The sequence below is a fragment of the Camelus ferus genome, chromosome 14 (assembly GCF_009834535.1).
Source record: "Camelus ferus isolate YT-003-E chromosome 14, BCGSAC_Cfer_1.0, whole genome shotgun sequence".
Classification (NCBI taxonomy): Eukaryota; Metazoa; Chordata; class Mammalia; order Artiodactyla; family Camelidae; genus Camelus; species Camelus ferus.
Genome location: NC_045709.1, coordinates 20,105,839 through 20,127,565, shown reverse-complemented (window position 1 = coordinate 20,127,565; position 21,727 = coordinate 20,105,839). Strand labels below are relative to the sequence as shown.

At 33.8% G+C, this 21,727-nt stretch overlaps 1 protein-coding gene across 12 annotated transcripts in view; it reads left to right on the top strand.

Annotated features, from left to right (window-relative positions):
• PAN3 (poly(A) specific ribonuclease subunit PAN3) overlaps positions 1 to 21,727 on the top strand; it is a 110,442-nt gene that overhangs the window by 45,178 nt on the left and 43,537 nt on the right. For all 12 annotated transcript variants that reach the window (XR_004325782.1, XR_004325783.1, XR_004325781.1 and 9 more), the window contains one exon: positions 4,657 to 4,804. Coding sequence is in view for 9 of the 12 variants with exons in the window: in XM_032496390.1 (XP_032352281.1) it covers positions 4,657 to 4,804 (148 nt within the window). In the remaining 3 variants the exon portion in view is untranslated. The remainder of the gene's footprint in view (positions 1 to 4,656; positions 4,805 to 21,727) is intronic.

Sequence of the window (21,727 nt, the reverse complement as noted above, 5' to 3'; positions counted from 1 at the left end):
TGTACAACAAGAACTAAATACATATCCTTTTCAAGTGCACGTAGAATACTGACCAAGACAAACTAGTTCTGGGTCATGGAATAAATCTCAGTAAATTAAAAAAGTCCAAGTCATACAGATGTGTTCTCTGACCACAGTAGAATTAAATTAGAAACCAATAACAGAATCTTGGTTTCTTGAAGAATCAAGTATTTGGAAACTGAAAAACGCACTTCTAAATATCACTCATGAATCAAAGAAGAATTAGAAAGGGAAATTTAAAAGTATTTTGAACTGAATGAAAATGAAAACAGGTCAGTAGTTGTGCCACTGAAACAGTAATCAGAGGGGAAATTTATAGCACTAAATGCCTGTATTAGAAAAGGAGAAATTTTCCCAAATCAATGATTATCACTGAATATTAATCAGTACAAAATGAATGAAATATTAATAGAGGCAATGACATGGATGAATCCTGATACAAAGTGAATGAAGCTAGTAAAAAATATACCCCAGGACAAACATATGTATGTAAGATTCATTTATATTAAATTCTGGGAAATCCAGACTAATCTGTAGTGACAGAAAGCTTATCATTGGTTGCCTGGAGTCCAAAGCAGGGGAGCAGAAGGGAACGGGCGGGAGGGATTTCATGAAAGTTGGGGAAACTGTGGGGCATGATGGAGATAGTGATTTTCATGATTTGGGTAGTGACCTCCTATTGTCCACCTATGTCAAGAGTTACCAAAGTTTACATTTAAGTATGAGCAGTTGTTAAATGGCAGTTACCAGAATAAAACTGTTAAGAAAAATTTACCGGGTCATTCATGTTTCATTTGGAATAGAAAGATCACTGTTAGCAGCTTGTGAAGCTATTGGGAGGTAGAGCAAGTTAAGCTCATTACAAGGAGATATACTTTGGAAAATATTTTATGTTTTTTTGAGTTTACTATGTACTTTTTAAAAGCCTGACCAATATTCAGGGATACTAGTGATTTCTCAATCATTTGTCACATCACCTTAAGGCAACTTTCTAGGTCTTACAGACCTTTTGGCATATTTTCAATGAAATATTGCATAATATTTTGTGTTCTGTTTTCATTTAGTATAAACTTCTTCCTGTCATTCTATCTAATTAAAAAAAATGGCTGAAATTTTTATTTTGTTGCACTGTTTATTAAATTAGTCCCTTAATTAATAGAATTGAATAATTTTATTGTGTTCTTAATAAGTACTCTTATTTGTAGTGGAGTCCAGCAGAGTATTAAATATTGAATTATACTTTAAAAGTAACAGTTTCCAGGGAATCATATAGAAAAGTATAAAGTTGTTTTAATCCTGAGTTAGAAACCTCATTAGGAAATTATTTCATTTGTTAAAAAAAGCTTTATTGGTCATTTGTAAATAGGAAATACTCTCATTTTGTTTGGTTAGGATGTCTGAATTGAATAATTATTATTTCATTTAAAATATAATGACATTAATTAGACAACAGTACTTTTTAAGCTGAGGGTCGTAACTCCTGATTTAGTATATTTTTGTCCAGTGAGTAGGGACAGGGATCATATCCAAATGTTGGGGGATGATGTCAGTTTGGAGAACTCACAAAATAAAATGGACTTGGTTGTTTTGGATGTGAAAGTTGCAGTGTAGATTTAAGTGTATGAGAACCTAAAATCTGTTTTTATTAATGAATTCTCACAAAGTGAATGTATTATTTGACTTAAATAAACATTGATTTTTTTCCAAATGTACATTTAAAGCTGTTTAAGATATGAATGAAAATTAGAATTTAAAATATGAGTAGGAATTAGAACAGAAATTATGGATAGAAATATAATTATCTGTATATTAAAAAACCCATACATTTATTATTATAGGAATATGGCTAGAAAGTTATGAAGGGATTATGTAAATCATAGGGCAGGAATAGTAAAACTTTGATATTCTTTTTCACTATTTCTTTTCTCATTTATTCCATTCTCTGTGGTGGTGGTGAAGTTAGACAAATTTATGTTACCCAAGTCCTTGAGTCTTCTTTCTAGATATGACTTTCACCTCCTAAAGCCAAAAGAAATTGTTTATTTTCTAATGAGCAGAGATTTCATTTTCATCAACAATGTGATCCTGGTTTTAGTTGCCGGTTTTGCTTTATCTTTCAAAACAAGTAATACTCTTTTTAACATGTTAAAGGTGTATGTCCATGCTATCTTATTACTTCATAAAACCCTTATTTATGTCTTAAATGAGTAATATTAAAGTGGTTTTAAGGATGCATTTTTATTATTTTAACTAATTTTACCATGAAAAAATATTCTAATTATTATAATTTATTTCTTGAAGTGTTTCTTTAAGTTCTCTAATTGGGCTGGAGGAATTTATATTATCTGTTAATAATAGTAGCTCTACTCTTTTATTCTTGGATTTTGTTTTTCGTGTTGCACCTCCCATGTCTTTTTTCTACCATTTAGATTCTTTTACCTTTTTTCTCATTTCAAACTCATCTGAAATTAACTCTCAAACCACCCATCTTAAATTAGGTAAAAAAGGATGGAAGAGTTTACTCCCTTCATTTTACTTCTTAATTAAAATTCACTGCTGATAGGTTTTTTGCATCTATGGTTGTTGAGTCTCTGAAAGTTGCAGTTAGTGGTAAATTTTCATTTACATTACTTTTAATAACATAATAGATTTGGAGGACCTTTGTAATTTGTTACAATGACATTTTATATATGACTTGTTTGAGAAAGGCAGAATAGACTCTTCCCCCCTTTTTCTCCATTATAGGATCCTTTAAAAGTAGTCTTTCAAATTAATTTAAAATTGATTTGATTCAGCTTTGAAATCAACAGTCTGTTACTCACGGTAAATGTAGGGTATAAATGAACTGGGAACTGTATGTTAACCTGCTCCTCAGGATTAGATATTCTTTCGTAATGTTGCTAAGTTTGCTGTGTTTTGGTAATCTTGTAGTCCTGAGGTCCCCACCTCTCCTAAGAGTTTTGAACCCTTTTACCAAGTTATCAGTCTGTTTGATTTTATCATTACTCTCGTCTTCTAAAACAGATTTGGCATTAACTGCTACATGCTGGTTAAGCTCTAACTAAAGTGGTCCTGTTGGTAGCCATTTGTTCCTTTATAACACAGGATTACTACTTCAATAAAATGTGGTGGTTTATTTTCTCCTTCAGAAATTAAGGATTTGACCATAGTTTTAAAGGACATGACAGTATTTTTGAAAACTTTAGAATTTGGAAAGTTTTAAAATAGACACATAAATTGATAGAAGAGGACTTTTTTTTTCCTCTTTGGAAAATATATTTTGGTTCAGGCCTGATTCTTTTTTTTTTTCTTTTCCCTTCAGAATTTCATGTCTTAGATATGGTAGTAAAAGAGGTTCTCTGTATACCTAATATATTTTAATTAAGCCCAGATTTTAACATTTCTTCTCTATTTTGTCACTTTGTATTTAATTTTAGCTGGAATGTAACTAGTAAAATACCATTGTTTTAGAGCTTAAAATTAGGTTAGCCTGTTTACTAGCTGTCTTCCAAGTCTAATATTTGGAACTCTAACTTGGCAGTTTAAAGTGTCGTTTATCAAAAAGGGAAGTTGTTCTTGGATTGTACCGTAATTAGTCCATCTTCTTATTTTCTGTCTTCTGTGGAAGTGTATTTTTACATTCCAATGACCAGTTCTAAAATAATCTAGGTGGTTAAAATTTTTGCATCATGATTCAGTGTGTTTTAAACTTAGTTTATACGTACACATCAACTGTAGGCTGAAGTACGAATATACTAAATTATCTCCTTGGTTGACCCTTTTGGAAGTTGAATTTAAATATCATTAATGTTGGATGGTCATTGGATTTTCATTATACTTAAGGATGTAGGTCACTATTTCAAAAAAATATTTAGGATATTCATTTGTTCCACACAAACAAAATATAGGCCGTTTATGAATTTGAATTACAGTCTTACAGTGTGCTAGTCTTAAAGCCAAAAGTACCATGCCACTTGACTAGATAAAATGTGACATTGTACAACTGGGAGGAAATTTTTTTTCATGTAATCTCAGTAAAATATTTTTAATATAACAGAAGTCACATGTGATAGTTTGCATACGTTGGGGCCTCTGTTGTGTTTTTCTTTTATCTTGATTCCTCCCACATGTTTGCCTTGTTTTTAAGTGTTTTTCTCATCTTTACTGTTATTTAAATACATGGCACCATATTATTGGGGAAATGTCTTAAGAGCTTATAAAGAAGGAAGTGATTAATTTTGGAATAAAGGCAGTTTTGACCTTTATCCTGGTAGAAGTGGTTTAAGGATATTAAATTTGAAACTTGTTGCTCAGTTTTGAGGTAGTTTCAACCTCCCAGTTCTCTAAAATGTGTTAGGATAGTTTAGTAATGATATCCATTTAGCAATAAAGGCAAATTTTCATGTTCTGAAAATTCTGCAAATTAAATGATTAAAACACTCAAATTTGATTTGAACATTTCCTTCAAGAAATTTAATTATACCACCTCAAAATATGGAAACCAAAAAACCCTGTAAATCCTTTCAATAAAATATTTTACTCAGTAAATAAAGCACTGTGGAATAATGCCTAGTAGATTCATTGTATTTTTTGGGCTTAAAGTATGTTAACTTACTATATTTGATTTTTAAATAGACACCAAATCCTACTGCAAGCGAGTTTATTCCTAAAGGAGGATCAACCTCCAGGCTGAGTAACGTGTCCCAGTCAAATATGTCTGCCTTCTCTCAAGTGTTCTCTCACCCATCCCTGGGAAGTCCTGCTGCTGCTGGATTAGCACCAGGTAAGTTGAGTAACTGTTTCTAGTGAGTTCCAGGTATCAGATCTCTAAGCACCATTTATTTGCTGTTAGTTTATCAGAACTGAAATTGTATTTTTCAGCAATTCACATTTGAACACGTTATGAGTGTTATATTGTAGGTCCTGGTACCATAGATCAAATGTGTAGTTGAAACTTTTAAAGCAAAATTTAAATATGAACAAAAATTAAATATAAAGATGTATAAAAGCACAAAAATAAAATTTAAAGGAGAAAATGGTTATTGAGAAAAAAATATACCTGGACTTTAATAGTTCCCTATTTTTGAAAGTTAATGATAATGCTATTTCACTCAAAAACTTTTGTAAAAGCATCAAAAATAGAATATTGATGTATACGTATGCTTCAGGGTCCTCCTTTTGAAATAAATTTCTAAAAGATAATTTATATCATTCTAAATAAAAGTTTAGAACGTATTGCCTTCTGATGTTTTATTGTAAATCTATAGTAGTAATTTTAAATTGGATAAAGTATTGTAAACTATAGTGGCAAAGAAATGTAAAACATTAGGGGTCATTGAGGTAGGGAAAACAGTACTTTGCAGTCACTTTCTTCCAGGTTTACCCCTAGTGGCAGAAGAATTTGAACAAATGCACTTGAGGCATAGTTTATAGTGACCCTTTGGGAACCCTATTGTCTTAGAAGGTCCTCTTAAAAATTCACGTGGATTCTGCATTCTGCTTTGTAACATAAACATTTATATAAAAATATGAAAATTTCTTAGGTAATTTTAACATCACCCATTCCTACTGCTGTGTACCTTAATTAGAAAAGCAAGGTGTGCACAATTATATTGAATTCATAGTAAGTGCTGAGCGGGTTACCTTTGTAAAATGGTTAAGCTGCCCACACAGATTATGTTTCTAGAACTTGTACTGGTTACTCAGTGCTTGGTCTTGAATGTTTCAAGAAACAGAAACAAGATGAAATATATATGCAGTAAAGCCAAAAGATCTATCTAGGTCAGCCTGGGACTAGTACTGCCTCCCGGGCTTAGTCTAATCAGATAGGTCGTTGGTTTTGATATTGATATTGAACGACCTTTTGGGGAAGAAGAATGAGAGACAATGATAATAGCTGTATAGAACAGAGCACCTGGTGTAGCTCTAAAATGTCCAGTGTTCTCAGAGGCTGAATAACTTTCTGTTGCCAAGGGTTTTATTAATGCTTCCTTTTCCCCGTCTCTCCCTCTCCCCACTCCTCCTTCCCCCTTCCCTTTCTTCTCCCATCTCTCCCTCTCCCTCCCCTTCTCTCTCCCTCCCTTCCTTCCCACTCATCCCTCACTCATCCTGTTTTTTTTCCCAGTGAGCATTTGATCATTTTATTAACAAAATACAAGCAAGAATTACATCATTCTCTGATGATACTTCCTCAGTAATTTTATACGGAGGGCCTTGAGATGTACCTGGCAATTCCCTCGCCCTTACTTGTCCCTTTACCTTTTCTTCTACTTTGGCTCTTTTCAGGTTCAGTTAAATTTGTAAACATTTTCCCTTCTTCCCTAGAGAGCAGTGTCAGAATTGAATGTCCCTGGTAGCCTTAAAGTTTTCCTTGTAAGTAATATGCTACTATGATTTTTCTCCCTCTGAGGTGTGTTCACAGTGTTTACATGAGCATAAAATCTACATGTCAGCTGTACATCTAAAGTTTCTTATTGGATGGTTCTGACTTCTGAGCAGTGTTTATAAAGCACCTACAGAAATGGTATCCACACAAAACTTTGGCTTTCTTAATTACCAATTTATTTTGGCCTAACAACACATCTTCCCTTGTTTCATGAGAAAATATTTTGTTCATATCTTTGAACAGACTAGTTCAGGCTTGTCATTAAAAAGATAGGCTTTTTAAATATTGGGGGAGTTAAAAATGTCAGAGGGAATTTTAGATCTTGAAAACATCTAATTATAAAATCTATTAATGTTGTGGTATTTGTTTAAGCTTTTCAGTAGGAGTTAACTTGTATGTAGGTATTAGTCCCAATTCGGTTTCACAACCTAAATTTAGGATTTAATGCATTAATTTAAAAATTAGTTGAGAAACTATTTACTCTTCTGCTTAGCTCTAACATTAAAATGGTCATTCTACTTCCTATTAATAAAAGTAATTACTGTCTGGAATCATTGAAAATAGGTCACTATATTATATTAAATGTATTCCTGCATTCTTTATACCAGTTATTTAAAAACTGTTCTTCATTTAAGTGATAATCAACTAAGCTAAAATATTTTAAAAAATACTGGATTGATGATTGGTTTTGCATTTTTTATTTTCTCCTTTTAATAATGTCTTAACACTCTGGAGATGAACAAAGAAAAAAAATTAGGTCTGCCTACTTTCAAAAAACCATTTTATTCCTTCAGTATCTTCCATTACTTCTTACCCATAACTATTATTTTTTTGAAGACTTAGGAAAGGTTCTTGGCATTTCCACTTATTTAAGATTGTAGAATAAGGAAGGTTGTAGAAGTTTTACCTACCTCAGTGGTCGTTTAATTGATCTTTAGTGCTCCTTGTCTACTGAAGGTGTAAAATGGTAACTTCCTGTTGTAAAGTTTCATTTTCTCTTTTTTCCAATTTCTATTCCAGAAATTATTATCCTTGAAAATTTGTCACATTACTGTTTTCCTAAAAGATACAAGAACTTAAATATTTTGACACTCAAATGTGAACTATAGAACAATGTCATTTTCATTATATACAAAAAATACATATTTTAATATATTTTTTCACCAAAAATATATGCTCAAAATATATCTTTTGAGCAAAGTTGAGTAGATACTAAGATTTTGAATTTCCTCAAATTGTAAGGAACAGAAGCAAATTTCCTCGAATTGCCTGGAACAGAGTAGATCCTGAGTGAAGCAAGTTCCTTGAAAACTCATTTTGATTACTTTAAAAACATGATTTATTTATTTTTTGTTTCATTTTATGTTTTCTTTTTTTCTTTTTCATTTTTCAGTTTTATTAGGTAGAATTGTTACAAATTGACTGCATATATGCAGTATATTGCGTGTAAATACATACCCGCAATATACTGCACATACTCCTTTTAGTTTACATCTATGTACTGTTCATTGTTTCTAAGAATGTTTAGAGCTTTAGCTTTTTAAACTTACATAGTTATCAAAGGAATAAAGCCAACCACAAAATAAGAATTAACTCAGAAAGATACATACACCCCACTAGTGCCTGGAACAGAGTAGATCCTGAGGGAATCAAATTCATTTAAAACTTGTTCTGATTACTTTAAAAAGCACAATTTATATTTTAAAAAAGTTTTAATGCAATAAGTAAAACTTTATACAAAAGTTATTTGAATTTAAATAGCTAATTAGGTTTAAAGGTATTTAAATGTGTTAAAATAAGCCGGACATGTCAAGTTTCCATTGAATTGTATATCCAGTCATTTTATTTTTATTTAAGAAATCAAAGATCTTTAGGTTTAGTTGTTTTGTGTACATTTAACCTGAGAACAATAGCTACATTTCTGAATATCTTTCATGAAGTGTATTTGGGGTATGGCACTTAACTTGGGCTCCATTGTCTTTTAGAACCCCTGCAATTATATACGTATTTTTTTTTATTTGTAAATATGCATTTTTCTCTGGTCACAGCTTGTATTATCCTCTTGGAGGTTCACAGTCTTCCAAAAAGTTAAGAACCACTGGTTTAACACACCCTTAGCAAAATTTATTTCCTGAGTATGATGTAGTAAGAATACTTTTAAAGTAATGTGTTAAAATACAGATTTCTAATAGCTCTGCTTTAGGCAAACATTTTTTGAATAGTCATTAGAAACAGTCACTAAGTATGTGAAAAGGCAGCTTATACTTCAGGTTTTTGTGCTATGAAAAATAATTTTATTATGAGAACTAAATGCTGAGTAGTTTTTTATCAGAATTTTTCCTAAGAGTAGTTTGATTTGATAGTAGACTTAGTAAACTAGTCTTGGTGTACTTTAATTACTTCAGTCTTGGCCACTATCTGTTTGAAAGTGATTTTAAGAGAGGTAGCAACAGGAGCGAACATTTCTGGGTGGTGTTTTGATAAATCATCTGGTAGTTTAATGTACAGTTGTGACTCATGAATCTTGTTCTGCTTAATTGTTTGTGCACACTTGAGGGGAATAGTTCTTGAATTTAAAAATGCCTTTATTGATTAATGAATGAGAAAGAGAGCTATAAGTGACTTTTCAGTATTTTCAAATATCTCAGGTGAGATTTGAGGAGAAGCATTTAATTATTATACTAAACTTACCATTATTAAATATATTCACTTATTACAAATTTTATTATATTTTAGATAAATGTAAACTATATTTTTAGATCCAGTCTTTTGAAATACTTAGTCATTTCTTATATATTCCTGAGGGTACCAAAGTGATAGATAGATAGATAAGATTGGCTAATATTGTTCATTTTTTTGGCTTGGGCAAGGTGTTGGGGAAAAGAAGGGGAAGAAAAAGGGGAAATTAATATTTATTCATCATTCTTTGTTAAAAATATTCAACTTTATATATGTATAATGTACTATTTAAAACTATTATAATGTTAAAAGGAGATCTTTTTTTAGTTTTAAAGTTCTATGCTAAAAAATAAAGTTCTGTGATTCATTAGCTCTGTAGTATTTCAGACCATAATGAAGAAATGGAGACTTAACTCATTTAAGTTGCATTGCAGTTGGCTTATGTGATAGTCTGATATTGGTCATTGATGTAGGTGGAAGTTTTGGGATTTACATAGTTTAGCCTTGTGGCAATTTAGAGGTGGCATTCCTGAGAGATTATCATATAGCTTCTGCTTTGTCACTTACAGTAAGAAGGAATTTTTAAAATTTATTTATTTATTTATTGGGGGGAGGTACTGGGGATTGAACCCCGGATGTAGTACATGCTAAGCAGGCGCTCTACCACTGAGCTATACCCTCCCCCTAGTAATAAGGAGTTACTTAGCTAACCAAGGCAGCCCAGTGAACATTTTAATATTTTGAATAAAAAAGAAAATATCTTTTGTTGAACTAAACTCTGACTTGTCTTTTTTTATCCACTAATCCTAGTTCTTTCCCTTTGTGTTGAATGGAATAAATTAAAATCTTTCCTACATTATAGCCCTTTCACTTTTTTTTTTAGACTAGTGGCGTGCATGTGTGTGTCCATACAGCTGATGTTTGTGTGGCTCATAAAGAAGACAAACTGGGAAAGTACTGGTAAAATTAACAAATTGTATAGGTCAGAAATCATGGACTCTTGTAGGTCATAATAGTTGTAACAGCTAATATGGGTAGAATTAAATCCACAAATATGTCTACCTAACTGTATGACTACTCAGATACCCAGCTAAGGAGTGTATGTACCACCGGGAACATAGGCTGCTAACAGGTTGAAGCTATGGCTTTGCAGATGGTAAATATCTACGTTCCTATTTTAAATTTCACTGTGTATTTTATGCTTTATATTAAAATCATTCAAGGCATAAAAACTGTAAGCTATTATTTTAGATTATTTTGTATTTTACTAAGTAGTATAATTGCTGAAAATAAAAATTATTTTTAAAATACTTACATAATTCCAAAACATCACAGTGTTTTATAGGATGTAACTTAGACTTTCCTTGTAATTATTTTTTATTACATGGATTTTGTGGGACAGTCAAGTAATTCTACAATGAGTTTATTTTGATATTTCAGTCTTAACTGATTTCTCTGAATTATTTTGACACTTAATAGCATTAGAGGTAATTTACTATTAAAATATTCTTCTAATTGTTTTAAATATCAATCTAGGTTTCCTAAGCACATGACAAATTCCTTAAGAAGAGGCTGTGTCATTTCTTACCTAGTGCAAATTTAGGCATAAAGATGGTGCCTAATAAATGCTCCTTTAATTAAGCTGCATTTGTATCTCAGAAAAAAAATTTAATTGGTAGGTATCTCTTAATTCAGTGAATTTTAATAATTCCACAAACGTCTTTGAAGAACTCCTAAAAACTGCAAATGTTCAAGAGGATGTAGATAAATAGTCACATGAGGAACAGAAATATGCCTGTTGAAAGTTTAACTTCATCAAAACTAGAGTCACTGTGTGTTTTGAGGTGCTAAAATATTCTTAAAACCAGTTAAATTTTTGTATTATTTTAAAATTATTTTTGTAACTACTTTGTTTTTCAGGTGTATTCAGCAGAATCACTCAGACTTGTCCAGGTTTTCTAATTGGGGATTAAAAAATAAAAGAAAACTTTATAGTTAAGATCAGGGGTCCCTGAGGTTTTTGTGAAGCAGGCCTTTCCATTGCTCTGTAATGTGGAGCTTATCCTAGGCGGAGGCTGCTCTGTGCATGCATGTGTATGGATGCAGATGGGGACGTCCCAGGGAAGAGTACTAACAGTACGACTGTAGAACCGTAACTGGGTTGGGTGTGCCTGCTGGCTCTATTTCCTTCCCAGTTGGGAATTTCAGGAAACTGAGGCATGACGTTAATGGCGCAGAGGGGGATGTGGCTGCTGCAGCTGGCTTGGAGACCGGTCAGGTAAGGCTTAAAATAGTTACTGGTAGATCCTTTTCTGCTGGTTGGGGAATCCCTGGTTATTGTGTCCCGTTAGGTTTGAGAGTTCCTATTGTGGACATCCTGTTTAAATCTCATGTATTGGCTAACTTGTCCCTTAACTAAGAGGTAGGGGCTGGATGGGAGAGGGTAGGGGTTCCCTTCGGCTGTAGGTTCAGTGATCTACAACTGCGGCAACATGTCCTGCTGCTTTGGGGCTGCTTTCATTGGATAATGACTTGCTGTCTTTAGAACATGGTACCAGTTCTTCTACTAAAGCAGCTGTGTAGCTTTCAGCACATGTTTGATCCTGGTGTTTTAACATCTTCATTTCTGTAATTAAAAGATGATACTAGATAATTTAAAGTGCCTTTCAGATCTAAAATTCTATTGTTTTGTGACACGTTGACCAAAAGGGAATAGATAGATACACTAAAAGGAGACATGAATGAAGACAGTGATGAGAGGTATCAGAAGGGAAAGAGGAGTTTGATTTTTGTCCTGGACTTAAAAAGGACTTTAAAGGCATATAGACTTCCTTGATAAAGGATGTGTAAGTGGAAGATCCTTCGTGTCACAGGTGGAGATGAAGTGAGTTTCGTTTTAGCAGTGTAAGGTTGGCATCTAGGGTGAATCAGAGCACTGTAGTGACTCTGAGTGAACTGAGAGGCAGAGAAAGCGTGTAGTAAATGCCCAAGAACACTCCTGGTTCTCAGCTGGATGTGGAGAGTCAGAAGTCATTTTTTTTTTTAAATTTCCTTTGAGTCAAATAGGTTGAGAGCCCCAGGGATCATTTTTTCTTTAAACTTTGGGCTCAGTGGTACCTGGTACACTGTAGGTACTCAGTAGAGAGAGTTTGTGTGTACAAAATTACTATACTGTTTGTAACGTGCCAGTGAGGTCAGTCCTCTAATTGTGTAGGAAAGAACTGAATGGTGGCAGCCTCTTTTATTTCTTGAATTTTCAGGGAATTCTTCTCAGCTTGGCTAATCATATTCATATGTGAAAGCCATCTTTTCTTCTTACTCTTTTTGACTTCTGGGTGTGCAGTTACCCTAGAGTAGGGCATGTGGGAAGGATCTGAGTAAAAGGGAAGGCATCAGAGACGCATCCCTTTAAAATCCCCCGTGCACACAGGCCTGTAAAACCTAGCCGTGCATACTGGCAGACAGTCAGGCGTGGACTGCGTGTTTGTGGTGGTCATGTTTGGTTCTGAAGTTTTTAGTCATGAATCTCATACACTGATATGTCTGAAATGAGATGGTTTATGATTTCATAAACATCTTTGCCATATTTGAGATGTGGTCATCCAAATTTTAGACTGGTATTCGTATAAATATTAGCTAGTAACTAATAGTCCCTTTGTGGGGGGTGGGTTGTGCCTTTTAGAAAACAGTACAGATTGATAGGATATTAATATAATTTTAGCCACCAAAACACTCTCTAAGCCATAGTTATTATGGACCATAACCTTACTGCCCACTGTTGGGATGTTGTAGGCTAAATTGCTTAAACATGCAAATCCAAAAGTAATGCCTTCACATTTATTTATTACTGTTTATTTCTTACTGTTGTAACAGAACAGGGCAGATTGTTCAGGTTGACAGGATGCTCTCCTTCACATAGTAAGTTAAGGACCTGGATCAAGTGGCTTGTAGGCTTCTCTCCAGTTGGCTGGAAGGGGAAAGCACTGGAGGAGCACGAGTGGGGAGTTAGGGACAAACCTGAAAGTTGTCTGAAAACTTCTCCAATCATGACTGTCCACCAAAATCCGGACATCATTTTTTTAAGCAGCTATCCTACATTCCCTGCATCTATTCATCTACAGTCTTCTTTGGATGCACAGTTTAAAGTTGATCCTGGTTATCTCATGTAAATACATTTTTGAGGCATTATCTTATTTACATCTTTTGTATCTACTTACCTACTTTAAAGAAATCACCAAAGCAGCTATAGTAACTGATTTGTCTAGCATCGTGGGAAATGAGGTTTCCTAGCTTGAACTTTTTGTATATAAGTAGCTTTTCGGATTTTATTGTCAAAGCTTTATATTCTCAGCAGTTTTTCACAGAAAGATTCCCCAGATTTGTAGTGCTCTGTTGTTTCACAAGAACGTAACCTTTCGGTGATGACTCATGCTCGACTTGATGTGCTCCAGTGACTGTATTGAACCAGAATACAGCTGATACCCTAAAGGGGAGAGTTTGAAGAGCAGTTTGCTTTGGTGTTTTGTATAATTTCTTGTATTCTTTACCCTTTCCACTGTCCTCCTGCTCCAGTTAGATTATAACTCCTTGGAGGTAATTTCTCTTGATCCCCAAATCTGGTAAAGTGCCCGAATGTAGTGCCTTGAATGAACATACTCGTGGTAGTTTATTTGAACCATTTTAGTGAGTTCTTACTGGCTTCTTATTGATGACTCTGCGGTGCTGTTAGGATTCCTATCTCTGGGACAGTGGCCCTCAAATTTTTGAGTCCATCAGAATCACCTGGAGTACCTATTAAAACCTGCTGCTCCCTCGGTCCCATTCCCAGAGCTGCTAACTTCGTAGGTCTGTCTGGGTGAGCCAGAGAATTTACTTTTCTAATGTGTTTCCAGGTGGTGGTGATTAAGATTATTTTTCCTGGGGTACCATTTTGAGGACCACTGCTCTACTTAATGCTCTTTACTGCCTTCTCTCCTCTTTTTTCTTGGAATCCTTCTCTTCCTGATCTGCTGAGAACACAAATATTCTTCTTTTAAATAAGAAAAAGACTTTGAGTCAAGGACTTGAATTGTTGCCTGTGAATAAGGTACATGAGGCTTTAAAGTATCCTTTGCCTGAGGCTAATTTTACTTTCCTGGTTCCAGTCTATGTTCTGAGTAACTGAGTTATCAGATAAGTAACCATTGAATTAATTGTTACAGGGGTTACTGAAGCTCAGCCAAGATCACCAATACCAGTTTTGAGTAAAACTTAGGCAACAGGGCTTTCTTCTACCATAGTAGTAGTAATGGGACACAAATAATGTAAACTGATTATTGATACAACTAATAAAGTGTTCAGAATACCTGAGAAATGAATAGCATAAAAGTACCTTGGCTGTTTGAAATTTTAAACTTCATGGATCTAGAACTAGTAATCACACATCTTTTGTTTGTATGTTACATTTTAATATGCATGTTTTAAGATTTTTATGTAAAGATCGACTGAACTGTTTCTAATGTTAAAGAAAACATAGGAAGTGTTTATTGATTCAGTGAGAGCATTTCTTGAAATCAAACTTTAATTTTTCTTTTTAATTTGGTATTAGCTTTTATTCATTGGAAAGAAATGCAAAACTAAAATTACATTGTTAACTAATATTAATCTTACATTATTTTGTGCGTATCTATAACTTTTTGTAATCAGGCACGCTTGGAGTAAGTTTATTATTTATAAACAATACAACATTGTTTATCATTATAGATGAAGGCTATCATTTAGTCATAAACATTCACTGCCACTTGAGAAGAAAAGTGATGTTTTGATCCAGAAGAGTTAATGTTTGGTAGCTAGCATCTCTCCTCCTCCCATTTTGTTTTGATTTTGTTTAAATAACCTAAGTGTTATGTTTTAAAAGACTGCCACCATTGCAGAGGCTAGGGAAGATCCTATTAATTCAGATAATTTGTCCAAGTTTAGGGGTAAAAAGGTCACTGTTTTGTCTCTTCACATATTATAGTGATCAAAGTAAGTTACCTAATACACAGTCCAGGGGGTATAGTTTTTAAAATTGTAATTCAGTTGTTTTTAAAACAACGGTTCTTAAAAATCTGGACAGGTTACTCACATTTTTAGAGGTTTAGGCACTGTAGTTAACACATGATCTAATAACATGTGTTGAATTAATTAATGAAAACTCATGTGGAAATGAGGCTATTGATGGAGGTAAGGCTGAAGTTATGCTAAATGGAAGATTACTGTGTACAGACATGGAAAGCAAAATAGTTGTGCAGGGCTGTGGTTTCCATCAAATATTATGTAAGAGTGTGTGGTTGATAAAACTCAGGCTAAATTCATAATGTGAACTGACTTTAGTAAATTTGCCTAAATTTGGTGAGATTAAATAAATTTTGTGAGGAAGCTTTAGCACACTTAATAGTTTTATTAATGCTTATAGTGTTTCTGATACCCAGGTAGTTCAAAAACCTTTTTTCACAGATAGACTCAACCAGAATAAATATGACTGTATAAGTCAGGTGCTGAAATCCTTTAGATATTGAGGGAAAAACCAGAGATGGAAACCGAGGTGCATTTGTTTTGGCTAGGTCCACATAGCTTTTAGAAAGGTTACTTACGTTTTAAAAAAGCAAAGCATTTTGGAATGTGTTGAAACTTGTTATTTTTATTGTGTAATGGAATGAAGAAAGATTATTTGTACTTTTAATCAAATATGATTTTTATAATTGAAATGTTACTGTAAATCAGTAGAGAAACATTTTGTACTTTTTCTTTATGTTTTCCTAAAGTAAAAATAATGCTGGTTCAGTGTATGTCTTAAATGAATGAAAAAGGATCCTCTATTTGTGATATCTTCATGGGCCTATTCAAATAATTTTTAGTTCTTTTTATTTTTGATGGAGGCTTTAAAAACAAGAATCAAGTTTCTTCTGCTCATTAACATATTACAAGATTTAAGGTGCACATTGAAGGATGGCAAAATAAGAGAAGAACCAGATACACCACAAATACTGGAGGGAGGGTCTTTGAATGCAAGGCTCAGTTTAGTATGAAACTAGATTTTGAAGACTTCAAGAACAGTAAATTGTTTTATCACATCTTAGAAAACGTAGTTTCAGTGGTAGCCAATGATTTGAATCTGTCCTCCTCTGTGTGGGATATATTTTCATATGGAATGTGAAGCTTTACTATCTTCAACTTTTAAAAAATATATGAAATACATACATCATTGAGAATTTAATTTCTGTAAGCATAGAAATAATGTCCACAAATTTTTATTTATATATATATATATAAAATTTAAGTGTAAGGTATTTACTTTGTATTAATTTAATTTGAGTTCAGGCATGAATCACCTTTATCCACAGTTATTTTTCTAATGCTCCCTTTTATCACGTTGGGTAAAAGCTGTAATCTTCTAATAGGAAAACACCTTATGTTTTTATGTAGGATCTATGAATCATACCTCTATTAAATACTGGTCTGTGAGTATATGTGTTCCCTATCATTTTTACAGAATGAGTTTTTAGGTTAGGCCCAGTCCAAAACTTTTTACCTGAATTTACAGATTAGAATACTATTTTCTTCTCTTTTTCTTTTTCTTGAGTAGATTAACAAATGTCCAGCATGTATAGTGCTAAACTAGAAAATGTTCATTTTTAAGTAAGTAATTTCAAATGAAGGCAAATGTATTAGTATAGTTGAAAAGATTTAATAAATAGTAACTTTGGGTGGTTGCTTTTAGTAATCCTTAAAACAATGGGAGAAATTCTTTTAATAACCTCGTATTTTTTTGTAAGTTGTTAATGATGAGATTAAATCTTAAAATGTTTTGAGAAAAACATTGTAAATAGGATAGTACTGCTTTCTTGTTTTCATACATTTCTGTAGTTTCTTGTGTTAAACACATCTGTTCCATTTCATCTCACCAGTTACTTCACACAGTATTTAAAAATTGGTCATGCATTTTAATCTCTTCTCTGGAGAAGCAAGATTTTTGTGATTTGCTTGTTTGCATTATTTCCTAGTATTTGGAAATTATGGCAGTCTAATTTGTGGAGTTGTGACTTATTTCTTTTGGAGGAAAAGTGTGTTGTGTGGTTTGTGTGCATTTTTTATGTTGCAAACTAATTTTTTGTATTGGACATTTAATCTATTCCTTGAGGAAGATTTAAAGTTATTTCAGGATGTCATAAACTCAGGGTAGGGGTGAAGCAGATTTTTCTTTTCACTGGCAAAAATCATGTTTATAGTCTTTCCCATCTATCTAATTTCCCTGATGAGAGAGCCCTGAGTTTTCCATGTATATTTGTATAAAAGTATATATTTGTAATTAAAAAATTTTATCTAATGGAAAGTAATTTATTTCCAGAGAAATGTTTTCAGTTTTATTGCATTAAACAAAATTACTTGATAAAATAAATATTAATGCATCTCTAATTTTTTAAATTTTGAGAAATTTAAGGTTTATTGAGGGGTTTTGTTTCTCATACTTAATTCCTGAAGATAATTTTGTATATACCTATATTCTCAGAAAATAACATCAGTATCCCATGGCAGAATTGCTTGGAGAAACTTTTAAGCAGATATTTAGACTTAGTTTTATCATCAAGTAATAGTATATTTAAACTAAAATCAGTGGAGAACATGACCCACTCCCCAAAAAGAAAGGTTTAAAAAAATAATTGTGTAGAGTAATCCTTATTTGCTTTAATAATTTTGACTTTTAAGACTAATATAAGACAAAGTACTATAGCTTGTGTTCATGAAATATTTCTGACAGTAATGAATGTATCTCATGGCTTTGGCCATTAATGCTAAAAAACAAAAAGCTACTAATTAAAGTTTTGTGAAAATTGAGCTTGGTTCAGTGTAATTCTTTTAGAGATTAACCAAGGATGTGTGTCAACATTTCCCAGGATGCTTTTAAAATAAATATACTCCTGACCAGGATCTGTCCAAAACCTGCCATTCAGTTTCTCACCCAGAGCCTCCCTCCCTTTTCCCTCCAGTTCTGACGTCTGTTTTTAGAAAGCCTTTCTTCTGCTTCTGGTGTCCAGTAGTTCTGATGTCCATTAGGAACAGTGCTTGAGGAGGTCTGGGGCAGCGGAGAAGCCAAGTCTTCTTACAGGGAGGTAGAGCAGGACCTTTTCGCCCCTCAGACACTCTGAGTTCCATATGTTTATAATTAAAAGAAAATTGTCTTAAAATTTGGAGTTTTGCTGTAACTGTTACGCAGTTTTTATTGTCTGTGTGCACATGAATGTATTTTCTACATGTTATTAAGAAATTATAGGTAGCAAAAATCATAAACTACTTAATTCATTTTCACAGATTCATTTCCCTCTTAAATTAGCTAAGCCATATGAAAATCTCTTAATTATCTTAGAAGAATATGTCCCAACTTCCCGTAGTACCTCAGTTCATTTTGGAATTTATTAATTCTTTTTCCGCAGTATATTTGCTGAGTAAGGTTTTTTTCTTGTCTGGGCTCTTAGGATGTAGAGTAGACCTACTATAACCCTCTGAAAGATGCTTGAGCAAGAAACTTAGGACTCATCTTTACTCTTTCCTTCATCTTCATCCTGCATATTATATCTCAAATATGTATTGTCTCCATCTGTTTAAACAGTCTTATTGGTCTACCCCTGCAGTTCATTTTCCATGTTAAAAGCAAAAATAATCATAAATATAAACCACGTTATGGCTTTCTAACTGTCATTAGAGTAAAATCCAGGCCCCTAACTATGGCCTATATAATCTGTGTCTTACATACCTCTTTAATCTCACCTTCTCACTCTTTCCATTGTGTATTCAGTTCCTGGTCTGTCTCAAATCTGTCAAGTCCCTTTCTGGCTCGTGTTCTCTGCATTTATTATTTTTATCTGTTCTTTCCATGGCTGGTTCCTTCCCTTCTCTTAGGTGTCACTTACAAAATGACTTAAAGTGTCACAAAGAAAGGCCTTTGCCTAATAAAAAAAAAATTTCCTATCATTAATTTTCATCATATTATCCTGTTTATTTCCTTTGTAGAACTTACTATAATTGGAACTTTTTTAAAAAAAAACTAAATGAGTGGTCCTCTTCATGCCCATCGGAACATAAGCTCCTTTGTGACAGGAACCACCTAAGTCTAGATGCTTTTAAAATACTTTTAGAATTAAAATAATTGAAGATTACTATGAAATGACCAGCAGCTTGCTTTTCTGGTTAGATACGCCTGGTCCCTTTAATTCTACTTCGTGGAGGACCTACTCATTCTGTTTGGGAATATGTATTTGAAAACGGTCAGCTTTTTTCCCATCTCTGTGCCTTTGCTGTGGCCTTAGGCTACCTGGAAGGCTCTTCAGTTTCTTGAGATCGGGCCGTTTTTCACTGACTAGGTCAGATGCCTCTCTTTTTGCCTCCCCTCAAAGCCGCCTCTACTTCTCTAGTCAGTATTACTATCTTCCATCTCTGCGCTTCTGTAATATGTTGAGTGTCTCTTAATGTTTTTAAAATTTTGCCTGTATGTTTTATATATATTTATTTCCTTCACCAAAGTTAAATGCTTCTGGAGGCATTTTTATCATTTTGTTTATACCCAGAGTAAATACTAAAGTTGAAAATTTTTAAGCACTGTAGTCGGTTTTATGAATAGAATATGAACTTCATGAGATCAGGACTAGATCTTACTTCTTGAATTCCTGGAACCTTGCTCAGTGCCTGATCTCATACATTGGTTCCAGTAAGCTTTCAGATGTAGTGACAGGTTAGAATCACCTGTGGTGCCCTGAACATAAAACTTTCCCTGTTCCCATCTAAGACCTGCGAAACCAGAAACTCCACATTTGGTGCATTGGCCTTTGTATGTTTAAAATTTCACAGGAAATTCTGACATTTACCTTTTACTTTAGAAAGAAAAAGTTGAAAATTCCAGAAAATTGGAAGGTGAGATTTTATCGATTGGAATGAGAGTATCTAGGAGTAAAGGTTTATGGAAAACCCGTGAGATGGGTTGTTAAGGATGGATAGGATACACAGAAATTTTAAACATTTTTAACACAGAGTTGCAAATCTGTGAAGTTTATTTTTTTCTGTTTTAACCAGTTTATTACCATGGTAGAGAAATATTCTCCCTTAGTCAGTGAACTTTCAAAAAGTAATCCAGTCTGAGTTAGGTAAAGACTGAACAGACATGAAAGAAACTCAGGCCTGGTGCCGAGCCATAGACTCGGAGCAGGTCCTGCTGGAGCAGGCGCTCCCTGACACGCAGGTAGGTGGTGGAGAAGTGGCGGAGCTGCCTCGGAAGCACTGGGCAGGGCTGGTCCCGGCAGCGTGCGGTGATTCCCCTGACATGTGGCTGGTTCTCTTTCTCTGCCTTAGGCTCTTGGTCACTGCTTTTATTATGTGGAGTTTCTTTCTCATTTATCTTTTCAAAGAATTTTTTTCCCATTTTTTATTGACTTATAATCATTTTACAGTGTGTCAAATTCCAGTGTTCAGCACAATTTTTCAGTCATTCATGGACATATACACACTCATTGTCACATTTTTTCTCTGTGAGTTATCATAACATTTTGTGTATATTTCCCTGTGCTATACAGTGTAATCTTGTTTATCTGTTCTACAATTTTGAAATCCCAGTCTATCCCTTCCCACCCTCCACCCCTCTGGCAACCACAAGTCTGTATTCTCTGCCTATGAGTCTATTTCTGTCCTGTATTTACGTTTTGTTTTTGTTTGTTTGTTTGTTTGTTTTTGTTTTTTAGATTCCATATATGAGCGATCTCATATGGTATTTTTCTTTTTCTGGCTTACTTCACTTAGAATGACATTCTCCAGGAGCATCCATGTTGCTGCAAATGGCATTATGTTGTCAGTTTTTATGGCTGAGTAGTATTCCATTGTATAAATATACCACCTCTTCTTTATCCAGTCACCTGTTGATGGACATTTAGGCTGTTTCCATGTTTTGGCTATTGTAAATAGTGCTGCTATGAACATTGGGGTGCAGGTGTCATCCTGAAGTAGGGTTCCTTCTGGATACAAGCCCAGGAGTGGGATTCCTGGGTCATATGGTAAGACTATTCCTAGTCTCAAAGAAATATTTTTGAAGCCTGCCATTTATGTGATGTGGAGAGCTGCCATCTCTGAAATACCGGAAGAGGGAAATTTCATTTTAAAATTGCTAGGCAAGTAAAAAGGTTAGATTGGGCAGGAACTTGGACAAATTAATGAAAAATAGCACTGAGATAAAATTTTTATGTATTTGAAGTACCTCTCAAGATCATTACTAATTTTATTTGCCATTAGCACTCCAGAGTTCGGCACTTGGAGTTTGAGGGTTGTCAGCATGTGGGGAGAGGACACCAGGAGACAAGACTAGAGAGAGTTTGGAGCACATCTGTAGAGGAAACCTGCATCAGAAACTTAAGACTTAATTACCACTTCTGCCCCTAGAGGACCTGTGAACCAGGAATACCAGAGCTTAATTAGAGCTCAGAACGGTGGTTTTCAAACTTTTTTTTTTTAAATCAGCAGAACTCTTGTGGCATCTATATGCAGTCCCCAAATCTAAAATTATATAAAGCAGATGAAACTGGCATTTACAGGGTCGTGTTTATTAAATTTACTCACGAAGTTATTCAGTGGGAATAACAAGTC